Raw genomic sequence first — 16,544 nt, 5'->3', positions numbered from 1 at the left:
AACACCTTCAAATCCAGAATACATGATGTCTAACCCTCAGTCATGGTGAATGACCCAGGCCTCCTCCAGCACAGTGCAAAATCAAGAGTAGACTATACTGACAGAAATGTTCTAGAAGTTACAGTTGTGTTTTTCTCACACTGAAGATAGTTGATGAGGTTACCTTATGTTTACAGTCCAGTTCATAAAAGACAGTCAAATTAGGTTTCATTTACAAAAGCAATGCAGTCTAAGATGCTTCCAGAGGGCACCATGTTGTCAATCTGATGATGCTTTTCGATCTCTACTCAGTCTCGAAATTAGTTTCTTCAGATTTCTTGAATTTTCAAGGATGACCTTCTCAGTGAAGCTCTATTTTGCAGAGAAGTCCCAATGAATGATATAACAAGCAGATGATCTGAGATTCTAGAATGGATATTAGAGCCACTCAAATGGAATTTTTTGTCAAAACACATTTTTAGTAAGGTTAATCAAATGCATTCATTCTGTGTCAGAATATGAAAAGAAGACAGTTTTTTCTCTAAACTTAAAAATGGATTAACAAGATTCAGAAATAATCATACATTCAGGAGACAAAAGGTCTAAAGAATGAATTACCTAAGAATCCCAGCAATTTTCCTGAAAATGTGCTACAAATTTCGAGTCACATAATAACAGAATCCAAAATTTCTAGTTACTATGTTAACCTGAAGTACACATTTTACACCATGAATCTGTTATCCTAAAACATGCAGAAAAGTCATAAATAGGTAGAAAACCTTTATAATAAGATTTTAGAAGAAATATGCTTTTTAAAAACAAAACAATCAACTTACTATGAAATAAATGGCCCCAAGCCTGCAGAAAGTAGGTACCATCTGGGAGGGCTGTACCACAGCGTAAGCCTCGGGCTCCACTGTTACCACTTGCACTTTGGGGGCAGCCCTTTGCACAGAATTTTTGCTCCATTACATTACATTGCTCTGGAGGTGTGGCTTCAGTTCAATGTGTAAAGCAGTAATAAGCATCCTTCAAGATTTGACACTCCATTCAAATGTGACAGAGAACTGCTGACCAAGTGACAATAAAGTGAGAAGTAGAATAAGATGCTCTCAGATCAGGGCTTTCTAACTGACACCAACAGAGGTTCCTCTGCCCTCAGAAACTGCAGCCTTGTTGGGCAAAGGATCCACAGCTTTCTTCAGATTTTCCAAAAGGGGTCTGACGGTTAGTCTGTCTTAGAAAATTTGGTTGAGTTGAAGGCCACCTCCTTCTGGAGTCTGGAGGTTGAGGGGGAGAATCCCTTGCCTTTGCCTGCTTCTAAAGATCACATGCACTCGCAGGCTTGTGGCCCCCTTCTCCATCTTTGAAGACAGGTTTTGTGGCTGCAGCATCTTCAAATCTCTCGAACTCGAACTCTCCAGCCTCCCTCTTTCCCTTAGAAGGCTCCCTTGTGAGTACCCTGGGCCCACCCAAATAATTCAGGATTATCACTCCATTTCTAGATCCCTGATGAACCACATCTGCAAAGTCCCTTATTTCATTCTTTTCCTTACTAATTTTGTTTCCTCTAGATTAGTTCAGAAACTGAGGTCCAGAAACTTTATCAAGCAGAGAAAAGGAGCAGAACCAGGTCTAGAATCCAAATCAATCTGATCCTAAAACCCATGCTCTTAGCCATGTTAAGTCAGCCTTTTTTGCTACATCTTAATGAAATAATTTAATGTTACCTCTCCGTCTTAAGGGTACTAACAGCCACTTGGATTTTGGCCTGTTGGACATTAAACACTACCCAAAGCTACCTACCCTCAGTTAAATAAAATTGTGATTTGCCTGTAGACTCAGTGGATTCACACTGTATTCACAGAGCACCTACTATGTGCCTGGAAAACAAGGCACATGTGCAGAGATGACAGACACTCAGGTGGCGCCTTGGAGATTCTTGTGTCCAGTAGGGGAGGCAGATGTGTGTGAATGCATAAAGCTGTATTACAAGCAGAGAGCGCAGATCCCAGGCCGCACCTGTACTGACCAGTACCAAATTAATTATTCAGACTTACAGGTTACGAGAGAAAGATCCGGGCTGCTTCGAACTCCTTTCCCAAAGAAAGAGAACACGGGTTTCCTCAAAAAAGATGTGGAACTACTGGGAATTTCGGGGATGTCTGTTTTAATGTGCAAAAGGGAAACGAAGTGTGCCATTCTGATTTCACTTTCCACTTTCCTGCCCACAGGCTCCTCGTGAGAAAGTGGTTTCCCAGGGAGAAAGCTTGAGTTCGCACTGGGGATCTCTGCCGCGACCGGCGCAGGGAGGGTGCGGAAGAGGCCCGGGAGCTCGGACCTCCGAGGGCATGGGGGCGGCCGAGCACCGGACACCCGGGAAGTCCAACTGCTCCGACTCTGCAGGGGCCGGAGCGGGGCTGGGCGGTGCCCGGCGGGCGGTGCGATCCGGGCCCGGGACGGGGCCGCCAGCCCCGCGCAGGGACGAGCCAGTGCAACCCCCGGCCTGGGGCCGACGCCGGCCCTCCCCTGAGCGCCCAGCGCGCGGCCGTCGGCTGGGTTCCAGGTGCGCTGCGCCTGGAGGATTTTCCGGTCCCGTGGGCGGAGGGACAACCAGGAACTCGGCTCAGTCTCCACCCCGAAGTGGGGCGGGTCCGCGCAGGATAAGACCCGCTGTCCGGCCGCGGCTTGGGTGTGACCTCCGCGGCGGCCGGGGACGAGCGCAGCCCCGCCTCAGCCCGAGCGGTAAGGGGGCTCGGGCCGGGGGTCTTGGGCTTCGGGGACCGGCTGCGGCGGCTCCGGAGCGCCGCACCCAGGAAGCGGCTCCTGCGGGGTGGGGGCCGGGCGCCTGCCGGCCAGGGCTCGCTCGCGGTGGGCCAGAGCGAGGCAGACGCGGCGCTATCCACTCGCGCCGCCCAGGACCCCCAAGGGCAGTGTGTGGATTTCAGAATGTACACCAGTCAGGAACCACAGCGGTTATTTATTTAATTCATGTGCAAGCACTGGTCTGTGTTTGGGCATTAAAAAGAAAGGATTGAGTTAATACTCCCTTGAACTGAATCTTACACGTAAGTTTTCGTTTTAACTTTCTTTACTTCTTTTAAGAAACTTACTACTTCTTACTAGTTTCTTGCCCTTTTTCTCCTTCTTTTATAGCTAATGCCCTCGGCACAATGCCCGGCACGTGGGAATTTATTATTATTACGAGATCCATGTCGTGAGTAGGCCAGTGGCGGAGCTCACTCTTTTGAGGTGGCTTGGACTAGCTGGAGACTTAGGGACCACAGAGGCTTTGCTTGTCAGTAATCTGCCCAGCTTTAAGTGCACCCCAAATTGATACAAGCCCTCGGAGTTGTTTGCAGCATTGTGGGTACTGAGTAATCCACACCTTTCATGAAAAGTGAGCGTCTGCTTTCTCCAGCTGACAGTGGGAAGAGTGGATAGGGTCCCCTCCTCCAACTTATCCATCCCACTTCCCATCAGTTCTAGGGCTCTCCCGCTCCTCCTACTGATAACCAAGCCCGAGCTTTTTAGTTGTCAGGGAATTCTCAGGTGACAAGAGAAGTGGAAGAGCAAGCAGGGGAGGAGGGAAACAGGAATGAGAAAATGGGTAGCTACCCAAGACCTGCTTACCTCCCAGAGCCCAGTCTAGCCACAGCCAGATTCCCTACTCAGCTCAGGTCAGTTTTCTATTGTTTTGGGGACACACACATTGTGCCCACACAAACACACAGATACAAGATCAAAGGCATTTATGAATTTCCCTCCTAAATATTGTTGCATTTGATTAGGGATCATTTTTCTCTAGAAGCGATTTAGAGAGTAACATGCACAGTCAAGTTGAACCACACCAGCATCTGAAGGGTGAGCTGAGCCTCTTGGTCATCCCCAGACTCATGTCCTGTGGCCCATTTCTTTGCTTATGTTTAACCACTCATTTGTGTTTCCAATCTGGCTCATCTGTTTGTAAAATAGGCCTGCTTTTCTCCAGGGCTGGATGGAGGTGAGTGACAGGCACTGGGGATGGTAGTCGGTATGTCAGGGAATACTTGAAGCCTCAGAATAAACAAGGGGTCTGGGTGTGTCCGGGGGATTTTCCTTGGGAGTCAGTTTTACCTAAATACTTGAGGTTAAAATTCCTTTTATGCTAAACAATGACAGCTATATTTTGGAGTAAAATTCCAAATTTATATACCTTTTTAATATAAAATAAGAAACTGAAAGCACTTTTGCTTAGGCTTTGGGGTGCCATTTGCCCCAAACCTATCTCCTGGGTTTGCTTTCACTGCAATTACGGCTGCTACAGAGGCAGTTTGATAGGTGCTGCAATGCCCCCCTGAGGGACTTTGAATTATAGTAATTCTTGGTTACTCGTTTAATCTTCATTTCAAACGGGGGTGGGGTTATTAACCTTGTCATATGGATGAGGATCCCAAGGCTCCATGTGGTCCTTGGTCCAGATCAGACCATTGTACATGGATTTAAGTCCAGCTGCCTGATCCTAAAGCAGCTGAATTTAAATCTTTTCTCTCTGCCCTCCTGTGGCTCCATCAGAGCTTGGATCATAGAGATTTGCATTTGTGGTTTTGTGGCTTATTAACCAAATCTTGAACCATTGTGTTTCTTTTCTTTTCATCTTTGTTTTTGGCAAGTTGACATGTCAGACATGGTTGAAAGAAGTGGATCTGTTTTGACTAGGAAGGGAAGATTGCTACAGTGTAGGGACCTGTGTTAATGGTCCTAAATTCCTAGGGAGCATAGCTTGTGGATGAGGGAATAAACTCACTCTTTTGTGGCATTGGGCAGAGTTGGGTAGGAGTTTTTTGGATGGTGCATTCTGGTTGAATTTAAGGTGGTGGCTTTTGAAAACCGATAGGCTGGGTGGACTTGAGTTGGTGAGAGCTTTCTCAGCACAGGTGTCTTGAACAGAGACCCTACAGCCCCTGTCTGATGGGTCTGTGAAGGGTGGAAAGTTGAACAAAGATGACTTCTAAAGCCATAGTTTCCAAACTTCAGGGTACATGAAAATCCCCAGGAAGCTTGCAAAAAACAGCATGTGGATTCTTGTCCCAGTCCCCAAAATTCTTATCCAGTATGTCAAGGTGGCCCAAGAAGATGCATATTTAATGAGCTCCCTGGATAATTATTCATGTGTTTCTTGGACCTTGCTTTGAGAAACTAAGCTTTAGAAACATTTGCATGAATGTGTGCATGCTTGACAAAGTGAACAGAGCATTAACAAAACAGGATTTAATGGGAACTTAGTATTGTCGTTATGCTGTAAACTCTAGGTAATGTGGTCAGTGCTGAAATTGTGCCCATTCTCAATGATAGCTTTTACTATACCAATCATGTGAAACCTACCCCATAGTTTTACCATAGTTAACACCCCCTAGACCAATATGGAGCTCCATCTGAAGGATTTTTGTTTTTAAACTTAATTTAAACAAATTAACTACTATATTAAGATGAATTTCCTGAGGAATTTGGGGTTTTTGTCTAAGGTCTGCTTGTTGGTTTTATTAGGAGTGACTTGTTAATGTTCAGGTATGTTTGAACTCTACTGAGAGTTTTTGCCTTGGGAACCTGAGCCACAACCTTTGAAGAATTTGGTTTAAAGTTTCACGAGGTTTGAGGTCAGTACATTGCCATACTGCTTCTTGGCCTGGACATAAAACCCAGAGTGTATGTTTTATCTGCAATCAGTAGGGATAAATTGCAGCTAAAGGCCAGACTATAAATGCTCTGGAAAAGACCTTCAATCTTTCCCTTCTAACATCATTAACCCTTTGGCCCACATGTAACACAGCATGAGCAGCCTGGCATGTAACAGAGCAGGAGGCCCATGAGTAGCCTTTTAGCAGGTCATAAGAAAGACCTCCCTGCACAGTCCCTGTGGATTAATTCTTCTGAGTTAAGGTGCTCACCTGTCCCCTCCCAAGAAGTAACATTACCAGAAACTGACACAGAAGGGCCCTGGAACAAGTTCTCCTGATTTATGTGTAATTGAGCCATTTTCCTCTGGAGGAGGTCCTTTATAGATACAAGCCCCATGGTATAATCAGCCCCGAGCATCTTCCCTTTCACACCTGTCCAGGGGGCTCAGGAAAGCACTTTTTGGGTCCTGCTTAGCTTCAGCTTGTTGCTTTTTTATGCTGAATGAGAGCCTGTTGGCTCAGAGGCTCTCATTGTTGCTAGAGTCACAGCTCCTTTGAGAACCTGATTAAAGCCATTAATCCTCACTTATTTGACATTTTTCATTCAGTTCACACACCTAAACCCAATCCTGTATACCTTGCAGGTATGTAAATGTCATGGCAAGAATTGCCCTAAAATCTGGCCATGTTTGCCAAAATTAAAAAATACATTACCTTTGTTCTCACAATTTGAATTCTAGGGATTTACCCTCAAGATATGCTTGGACATATGTGTAGAGACATGTGTACAAAGACATTTATTGCAGCCTTGTTTGTAGCAGCAGAAGTTTGGAAATGACCTAAATAGCTATTGTAAGGGACTGGTTAAATTATGGAACACCCATGCACTGCAATGCTCTGCAGCTGTTACAAAGTGATACAGGTTGATAGGAACAGATAGGATGATATTGAAGCTACATAGTTTTTTTTATTAAAGTATCGTTGATAAACAATCTTATGCTGGTTTCACATACACAAAACAGTGGTTCATCATTCACCCACATTATCAAGCCCTCACCACCTCCATTGCGGTCACTGTCTATCAATGTAGTAAGATGTTACAGAGTCATTAATTGTATTTTCCGTGCTGTGCTACCGTCCCAGTGACCTACCTATGTTGTGATTGAGAATTATAGTTCCCCTTAATACACTTCTCCCTCCCCACCTACCCTCCCTAAGCCCTCTCTTTTGGTAACTACTAGTCCCATGTGTTTATGAGTCTGCTGCTTTCCTTCTGTTTTGCTTTGTTTTTACACTCCGCAGATGAGTGAAGTCATTTGCTAATTGTCTTTCTCTGCCTGACTTATTTCACTGAGCATAATACCCTCTAGATCCATCCATGTTGTTGCAAATGGCAGGATTTCTTTTTACGGCTGAATAATATTCTATTGTGTATATGTACCACATCTTTATCCATTCATTTATTGATGGACATTTAGGTTGCTTCCATATCTTGGCTATTGTAAATAGTGCAGCAATAAATATAGGAGTGCATATGTCTTCTCAAATCAGGGATTTTGTTTTCTTCGGGTAAATTCCTAGGAGTGGAATGACTGGGTCAAAGGGTATTTCTACTTTTAGTTTTTTGAGGAACCCCCATATTGCTTTCCACAGTGGCTGAACCAATTTACATTCCCACCAACAGTGTAGGAGGGTTGAAGCTACATATTTTTTTAAAAAAGCAAAATACAGGTTTGTATGGTATGCTATCATTTCTTTAGTAAGGATAATGGAGGCTGTCTATATTCTATATGCTTGTTAATACATTTAATACTTCTGAGAGGATGTACTGGAAAATTATAACAATGATTGCCCCTGATTGAGGAGGGGTGAATTTTGTACAACCATTTTGTAGTGCTTTTTGTACTATTTGAATTTTTTTAAGTCATGCTCACGTGTTATCCATTTTTTAAAAACAGTTACAGATATCACCTGCCCCTTTAACACTGTTTATTAAGAGAAAGAATGAAACAAATAAAAATGTATAATTATCACACTTTTCAGCTTCAAAGTTAATATATGATCATATACTTTTTTCTTTATGTCCTAAGATCTAACAGGCAATTATGCCTTAGTTCTCAATGAGATGAAGTAACAATCACTCATTCTTCTCATACACTTCAGTTGGGTTGCTCATTCATTTGGGTATACTTCAGCTGGTCCCAAAAAGAAGGGTGTCTTGAATTGCATGGTGGGGAAGCTCTTAATTTAAATGGTCTGATCGGTTCCATGTATCTTTAGCTTCAGAAGCAGAGAGAGGAGGCAGATGGGATAAGTCAGGGTCTGCAAGATAGGTCTGCTGGCACAGGGCCCTTTGTCAGAGAAAGTCCTAGCAGTGATATTGGGTCCTGGGGCTTAGGTGCTTGGCTGAGAGCCTGGACCCTGTGCCTTAATCTGTGAGGGCTCTGCCCCTGCATGTTGGAGCCTCCGTGCTATAGGTATTAATAGCTAATGTTCACCCAGTGTTTCCTCTGAGCCTGACCCTGTGCCAAACACCTGGCATGTTATTTATCAAATTCTTAACTGTATTCAGTGGGTGCTACTGTTACTATCTTTATTGTATACACGAGGAAACTGAGGCACGAAGGGTTTGAGTAATTTTCCTAAGGTCACGTACTAGTAAATGACAGAGCCAGGATTTGAATTTGGCAATCTGATTCTATGTTCTGTGCTTTGCCACTGTGTTATACTGTATAATGGATTAGAAATGGGGAATCAGCCTGAAAAGGCAGAGCTGGGAGATTAAACTGACTATGGGGCTGGACTCTTTCCAAGGAGAAGCGATAGAGCTGTATGCATATCACTTCCAAGATGAACTTGATGTTGACTTTCATTCTGAGTATCCAGGGGGTCCCAGATGGTAGGTGCAGAGTGGATAGCAGACACTGATCAATGGCACTGTGCCTGCCCTTGATGCTATTGGCACATCCATGTGGGAGCAAGACTTGGGGCAGCATTAAAAGGCAGGAGAGGCAATGCACAATTTGGGGAGGAGTCTTTAGGTGCTAGGCAGGATCTCAGCAGTTCATTTATTTATTATGTAATATGATAGGCACTAGAGATTCAAGGATACAACACATAGACCCCATCCTGAGGGAGATAAACTAGTAAATCAACAATTCAAAAATCATAGGACTGCATCATAAACAATTTGATAAGCTATGCACACTCTGCCATAGAACAGAATTGCATCTCTCCTGTCCTTAAGCTCCAGCCCAACTCCAGACAAGTACTCTTGCAAATCATAGCTGAAGCTTCATTTGTACTGTTCTCTTTGCCTGCATAACTCTTTCGCTAATGAAATCCTATCTGTCCTTTGAAGCCTAAGTCAACTGGAAGCTCTTTGACTGTCTGGTGAGGTGACTTAGTCTATGTTCTCGCCCCACCCAGCAACTCTGATAGTAGCTACCCATGTGCTTTATCATTGGACTGGTTATTACACCTGTTTTGTTTCTCTTACTTGGTGACATGCTCTTTGAGAGCAAGATCATGTCTCCTCCATCTTTGTGTCCCTCACAATGCCTAGTACTTAATAGGGGCAAGATAAATGTTTAAGTAAGGACTCTGAGTGCCTGCACACACAGTGAGCAGCAGTTTTGGACCTGGGGTCTTGTGCAGGGACCACCTCCATGAGAATCAGGGCCTGGAACAAGCTGTGAGGAGAGAAACAGAGGTGCCTATTGAAACTTGATTAAATAATGTCTTTGGGCCCCACCCAAGATTTACTGACTCAAGGTCAAGAGCCCAGCATCCCCCAAATCTGTATTTCTGAATGTTCCCCAGGTGGTTTTTGTACACATTAAGAATTGAGAACTTTTCCCAGACACCATGTTAGGTGCTTTACAGTGTGTATTAATTAGGATACTTTTAAGCGATAGTTCCAGACACCATGTCCTGACATCATCAAGATCAAGAGAAAGGGAGAAGTTGGCAGGATGACCGTCTTTTTACCCTGGATGAAATTCTGCAAGCTTTCAGCAGGCTGGTCCTTATTTCTCATTGACCAGAATCAGGTCAGATGTCCACTCAAACCATTTATTGCCATTGGAATGGGGTTGCCTTGGACCAATCATTATTTCCTCCTTGGGTTGAGTCTCACTTTCCTTGTTTTCTAAACCCAACTCCCGAAGTCATTAAGATTCTCTTACTGAGGAAAGAGGGTAAAATTGGGATTGATGTTATTACTTATCTTCGAAGAAACCCTGCACAATTGTCACTACTATCTCAATTTTATGCCAGAACAGAGTAGCCCTTTTAGGTGGGGTTAAAACTGGTAGGCAGAGCAGGGACTGGAACTTGGTTCTGGATTCCCAGCCTGCTATGTCCGGCACTGAGTGATCTCCGTTACAGCCTCTGCCCGTAATACCCGTATGTGGGAAGAGAATTGGACTTGTAGTTTCATTGATATCATAAAATAATGGATCAGGCCTGCCAAGAGTAATGCGTGTTTGCTGTGAATGATTTTGAAAGCTCTCCTATTCAAATAATCTTTGGCAAACACATTTCCTGAGTCATATTTATGCAGATATTTTAAAAAGTGTTAATGCTATGATTTTTCCACATTAATATAATTTCTCCTGTTTTTTGTACACTCCCCCATCCCCAATTTCCTTGTATTTGGTGTAAGGTCATGAATGGGAAGCTATACTTATGAAATGGCCATGGAGCATTTCAGGGACCTTTTTAAGCATCAACAGTTAGAATTTAGAGTCATGAATATGGAGTATGGGTCTCAAATTTGAGAATGCATTAGTATTTCCTGGTGGGTTTCTTAACCGCCAAATTGCTGGGCCCCACCCCAGAGTTTTGGATTCTGTAGACCTGGGGTTGGACCTAAGAAATTATACTTTTAACAAGTTCCCAGTTGATGGTGATATTTTTGGTGAGGGAACCACACCTTCATAAACACTGAGTTGTATGAATTTCCTTTAAGTTGAAACACTGGTCTGGATTTATTGAAAAGATAAACAATGGGATTTTAACTATGCGCATGGTACATTCTACCCTTTCCAGATGCTTTTTTGCTCCCTGTTGTAGCTGTTCTGGGACCTCCCACCGGGGCTGTGCTTTGGGTAGACTGGGTGCCTTACCTGAGGGTATCAGCCCCGGGCAAGTTCCCTGTGGATTCAGTGAGACCAAGAAATGACAATGGGAAGTTCTTGGGGTAAAAGGGTTTATACCTGGCTTTATTCTCACAGCAGTAGATCGAGCACTAGAATCACGCCTGCATCCAGCAGTCTGCAGATCTGTAATCCTCCTCCATCTCTGCCTCCACTCGGAGCACTGGGCAGACCTCTTTATATAGTGACTCAGTCCATAATAGCTTATTGCCTATGGGTGCAGAAGCATTAACCTAGCAGTAGGCCAATTACATCATCAAGTAGTTTAGGGTCAGGTGAGGATCCTGGCCATAGGAACTTCCATTTTCCCCACAACAGGATTCCCCAGGATTTTCTGGGTTTTCTGTACTTACAGTGAGTCTATATTAAACTTATTCCTTGGAAGTGAGAAGGTGGAGTGACATCCAAACACCCTCCCCCAGGCCAAGCGTGGTTGTCTGAGGCACTAAAGTTGGCCTTAAATGTTGCTCTTAAAATCTGCTTTCACCTTAAAAAGGAAGGAAATTCTGATACATGCTCAAGCATGGATAAACTTTGAGAACATTATACTAAGTGAAAATCCAGACCCAAAGGACAAATAATGATATGATTCCACATATATGAGATACCTACTAGCCAAATGCACAGAGATAGGAAGTAGAATGGTGGTTAGCAAGGGCCAGGATGAGAGGGAAATGGTGAGTCATTATTTAATGGATGCAATTTCTGTTTGGGATGATGGAAAAGGTCTGGGAATGGATAGTGGTAATGGCTGCATGATATTGTGAATGTAATTAATGCCACCGAATTACACATTTAAAATTTGTTAAAATGGTAAAATTTGTTATGTATATTTATTTTATCACAATAAAAAAAATCCTGTTTTTATTCTTCTCTTCTCCCAGTGGTGTGCTGGAACATCCATGTATCAGCCCATCAGAGCCAACTGTTAAATTTTTCAGGGGTTTTGCAAGCTGATTGCTCATATATTTTTGCCACTACTTAAAATTGTTATGTGACCTCAGGAGTAAATTATAGTAAAATATGAATATTTATAAATCAGTTATATTTAAAACAACTTACTGTTTTCTAATTATTTTGCTACCTTTTTAAATTACATATGCTCTTAAGGTTATTTATGGCTACTTTGTGTGGTGGAAGTACCATATAATTGTGTACTGCTGCCTTCCTATGTCCATCTCCAAGTTCAGTGGCATCACATTGGTGACTTGAAATTGGTCTTATTGGAAATATTTGTTCCAAAGAAATGGCTACAAATTAGGGTTTTCTTTTCTTGGAGAGCCGACTGTTGAGTTTATCAGTGAACCCTTCGCCTTACCATGTTTTATTGGTGGGTCAGGGTTGGAGTAAGTTTGTAGGAATAAAGAACCAGCTTCTTGGAATCTTTCAATAAAACTTTCTTTAGTTGAATTTTACCCTTTCCACATAGTCCTGCTTTGGGTGTTCTTGCCTTGCCTAAAAAAGAAGAGGTTTTGGCTAAGTTTGACGGATAGGAAACAAAATGAGTCATATAGTAAGCAAGTTACTTTAACCTCTTCTTTCTTCTATTTGTAGGCAGGCGGTGAGAAGATCCATGATTTTCCACATTGCAGTGGAAAATCCTACTTCTACCCCTATTATGCTGCATGTGTGAGAAACAAGTTTAGCAGATCACACACGCAATTTAAATTACAACAGCAAGAGGGAAGGAGAGGGCAACAGTGACAGGTGAAATTAGCAACATTTACTATCTTTAATACTCAAAAATAAGTAAAGGTTATTTTTAAAGAGCAAACCAGTATTTTCTGTCTTATCCTTTCTGTGTTTTCTTGAGGTGTTAATATTAAATGTTGTAATGTTCTCTGCAGTTCGTCTCCATTTCTTATAGAAGGATTCCTGCCAGAGGATTCAATTTTTATAAAAAAAAAAAATCAGTTGAAACCAAACAGTAGTGAAAAGAATGATACTTAGATATAATTTAATAAGTCCTCTTAAACACATGTGGTGCTTTAAAACTCTAAAATCTCTTGTCACTTAATTAAAGAGGGAGGAAAAGGATGATCATAAGAAATTAGTCTTGGCCTTGATATGCTGAATACAGATTATTTAAGCCAAAATCTTTAGTCTCATGGGACTTATTGATACTATTGTGCTGGTCATTTTTCTCTTCCTGTTTAGAATACTGTTTTTCTGCCTTACACTGAGGATGCGCAGTAGTTTCCTTCATGTTTCTTCTGAATAATCAATGGATTATTTTCAGGAATAGGCTTTTCCTTTATACATTCAGAGGCTGTATTCCTTTTCCCTTGTCCTCTAGCATAATGTGTAGACCCATATTGTTTTTCTTCGTTGTTAACAAATAGGGACATGATGGCACTAAGAAGATGAATTAACAAGTTTTTTGTGAGATTTAAAAGAGGTAATCTGATCATTCATGTCATGTGTTTAGGACAGTATTTGGCACAGATAAATGTTCAACAATAGCTATAATAATTATTGAACAAGGTGAAGTGTATCTATAGCAGTGCTATCCAATATAAATATAAAGTAATCCACAAATGTAAGTGCGAATTATGTAGTAGTCACATTTTAGCAATTGAAAATAGACAGGTGAAATTAACTTTACTAATGTAGTTTATTTTACCCAGCAGATCCAAGTGTCATTTCAACATGTAATCAGTAAAAAAATTATTAATGAGATATTTAAGTCTTCTTTTCATGTTAAGTTTTAACAGTCTGGTGTGTATTTTATGCTGACAGAACATCTGAATTTGAATGCTAAATTTTCATCAGAAATACTTGGTCTGTATTTAGATTTCATAACATTTACCTTTCATGTAGATTCACATACCCAAATTATTTTGAACATACTTAAGTTTTCCAATATCAGAATTGAGTACAAAAAAATAATTTTCGTTTAATATTTGCATCCACATTGAAAAAACTGGTTCATCTTTTTTAGAAGAATTGATATGACTTTGAAACTAAAATCATAGCGCTTCTAAAACTGCATCCATCCAAGTTAATTCACTGACTCTTAGGCCAATTCAGTCTCCCTTTTCCTTTGCTGTGCCAGTCATAATGTTTCTGCCTGTCCACTCAGTTCCAGATCAGTAACAGTCTTAGTTTTAAATTTAAACATTTTTCCATACATATTTCTTTAAACTAGAAAATAATTTGTTATAATTAAAATAAGTATATTTACAGATTATAATGTACATAGATATCACTGTAACTTGTGCCATCTGTAAAACAGTCAAATGAGCACAATAACGATGTTACATTGGTGCAAAGAAAGATATCATTCAAAGTGAATGAATATTGATACCAGTTAGATTGGTGATATGATTAGGTATGATAGTAGGAAGAATACACTGTGCCTGACCTGTATCCTACACAATGCAATGGTTAAAGTGAAGTGTAACCCAACCGAAACATTAAAGTTATATGTATGGAGAAGTATTCTAAACTGCTTTGATTTTAAAATTTAAACTTTGTTAAAATTAAAATTAAAAATTCACTTTCTCAGTGGTACTGGTCACATTTTAATCACTTAGTAACCACACTATTTGGCTTCTGGCTACTGAATTGTACAGCACAGATATAGAGACTGTGTCTGTCAAAAGATAAGTTGAACAGAATGCCTTAGTCTCACCCTGTGCACCTATTTGCATTGACATCAGCTTTAAGCAGAAGAGAAAGTTGTTCGTATAGTGCTGGGTCCAACTCCCAGGTTCTAGCTGGTTTTCTCTTTGTTCCTCTCTGCCTCTCTGAAGTGACATCTTTTCCTATCCCCAGTGCTTAGTTCTCTGAGCTAAATCTATGTGTATGTATAATATGCCTCCCGGCATGCATCTCTGCTAGACTTCTCATTGATCATCTTTCCCCACATCCTTGGTGTCCACTCCAACACCCGATGGCTAGTTGGGGGTGAGTAGAGTTAGTAATGGATCCACCTTACGGCTCTTCGAGTGGGGTTTTCTGGATGGATCCCCAGAACAGACAGAACTGATGGTGAAGTATAACCCATCTCTCCACTGTCATAGACACACACAAACACACACACACACACCCTTCATCTGCCCTAAGTTAGTTTCAGTTCCTCTCAGCTTCTGACATTAACTCATATCACTCTTAGTCTTTTTTGTTCTGTCATGAGTTTCCTCCTGTGCCTCCCATGATTTCATGAGGTTTTTAATGAAAAACTGGGAGAGACTATCAGAAATAGCAAGGTTCCTATGTGAATCAGAAATTCATTGTGGAAGAATTTGAGCAGTTCTGTTTTTGTATTCATCTGCCAGAGTCATCTTGAATTCTGGAAAAATTTGGAAAAAGAACCCCACCCTGGCCCACTGAAGGAGTGGCTGATTTGGTGGGGAGTTACAAACAAAGCCAGAACTTGCATATCTGCAGGGCATGGGAGGTGGCAGAATAAAATGTGACATTTAAGAAAGCAGTGTTACTCTCTGCTCCCTTCCAGATCTCCAAGGGTGAGCCATTGTCAATCTATGCAGGAACACTCCGCTGTTTGTCCTGTTCAGTGTTCTTCCCTCAGAGGCAAATAGCCATGGTGGTACTGGTAAGGAAGGACTGCGCTGCATTACCTGTTTCCCACCTACAGGCAGAGAAAACCTGGCAGAACAGGAAACCCAGACACACGTCTGGCTCTCACTGACTCACCACAAATCCTTCTCTTCTGTACTTCAGTTTCTCATTCGGGTCCAGTCTTATTCCCCTACATATCACAAAAATTTAGCAAAGACAGATGGAGTGGACCTTAGTTTCTCTGGGAAAGATTACAAGAGAAAGACTAGATATTAGATTCAGGGTCCTTTTTTTCTGGTGAGATGCTCCTCTTGTTTTATCCCTAAAATTTACTATGATTGATGAGAAAAGAGGAGATATCAGGAGTACTGGTCAGCCTTGGAATTTGGGTCTTGGGATGTGGGTGGCCTGTAGTTTGGGATTCAAAAGGAATGGCCATGAGTGTGACCCAAGTGTAGGTGATATATGAGAATCCCTGGTGATAGATAAAAACTGGAGATCAAAGCCAGTAGCTTGTGATCAACTAGTTGTGGTTCCTGTACTAGACTCTCACTTGTCTGGAACAGTTTACTTAAGATATTTCTGGAAGGAAGAACTTGGAATTAAGCAACTTTTCATATTTCCTTGAGGGCCTGTGATTATAAAATAACTCTAAAAATGGAACAGTAAACATGGTGTAACCCATGGAAAGCCTAACCATGCTAAACAGATTTCCTCTTTAAATAATTGTTAAGCCTGAGGAGACATGATTTTATCCATGATGCCTGCAAAAGTTGGAGTTTTGGATTTCACTGAGTTGGATTTTGCCTTAGGTGGAGTATTGTTAAATGAAAGATAATAGCAGCATGCTTCCCCTGAGAGGCCACCAGCCTGCAAAGCTGAGACCTTGGCTGTATATATGTGTATCATTTTATGGAGGTACAAGTTACATACAATAGAATGCACAGATTTTAAGTGGTTAGTTTGATGAGGTTGTTTAAAGAAGTTCACACATATTTAAAATTATTTTCAGAAATTGTGGTCAAATGCACATAGGATAAGATTTACCATCTTAATCATTTTTAAGTGTACAGTTCAGTGGCATTAAGTGCATTTACAGTGTTCTGTAACCATCACCACCATCTATCCACACAATTCTTTTCATTTTGCAAAACTGAAATTCTGTACCTGCTAAACTATCACTTCTTATTACCCTCTTCTCCCAGCCCCTGGCACCACCATTTTA

General features: G+C 41.6%; 2 protein-coding genes across 3 annotated transcripts in view; one reads left to right on the top strand and one right to left on the bottom strand.

Moving 5' to 3' along the window:
• Positions 1 to 713: 713 nt before the first annotated feature.
• Positions 714 to 3,193, bottom strand: LOC130682682 (uncharacterized). Its single transcript, XM_057497545.1, has 3 exons — positions 3,103 to 3,193; positions 1,247 to 2,711; positions 714 to 942 (listed from the first exon to the last, which is right to left on the bottom strand). The coding sequence occupies exons 1-2, from the start codon at positions 3,191 to 3,193 to the stop codon at positions 2,026 to 2,028; spliced, it is 777 nt and encodes a 258-aa protein (XP_057353528.1). The 3' UTR covers positions 714 to 942; positions 1,247 to 2,025.
• The window catches only part of ANXA4 (annexin A4), a 57,665-nt gene continuing 43,706 nt past the window's right edge, over positions 2,586 to 16,544 (top strand). For both annotated transcript variants that reach the window (XM_036908268.2, XM_036908267.2), the window contains exon 1: positions 2,586 to 2,724. The gene's annotated coding sequence lies outside the window, so the exon portion shown is untranslated. The remainder of the gene's footprint in view (positions 2,725 to 16,544) is intronic.

Source organism: Manis pentadactyla, chromosome 2, assembly GCF_030020395.1.
Source record: "Manis pentadactyla isolate mManPen7 chromosome 2, mManPen7.hap1, whole genome shotgun sequence".
Lineage (NCBI taxonomy): Eukaryota > Metazoa > Chordata > Mammalia > Pholidota > Manidae > Manis > Manis pentadactyla.
This window is presented reverse-complemented; position numbering and strand designations above follow the sequence as displayed.

Bases quoted from the DNA above. Each gene is read 5' to 3' on its own strand.
- LOC130682682 (XM_057497545.1), bottom strand. From the start codon at position 3,193: ATGGATCTCGTAATAATAATAAATTCCCACGTGCCGGGCATTGTGCCG. The intron at 2,712-3,102 runs GTAAGAAGTAGT...GCTCGGGCTGAG, and splicing joins AGAAAAAGGGCAAGAAACTA to GCGGGGCTGCGCTCGTCCCC.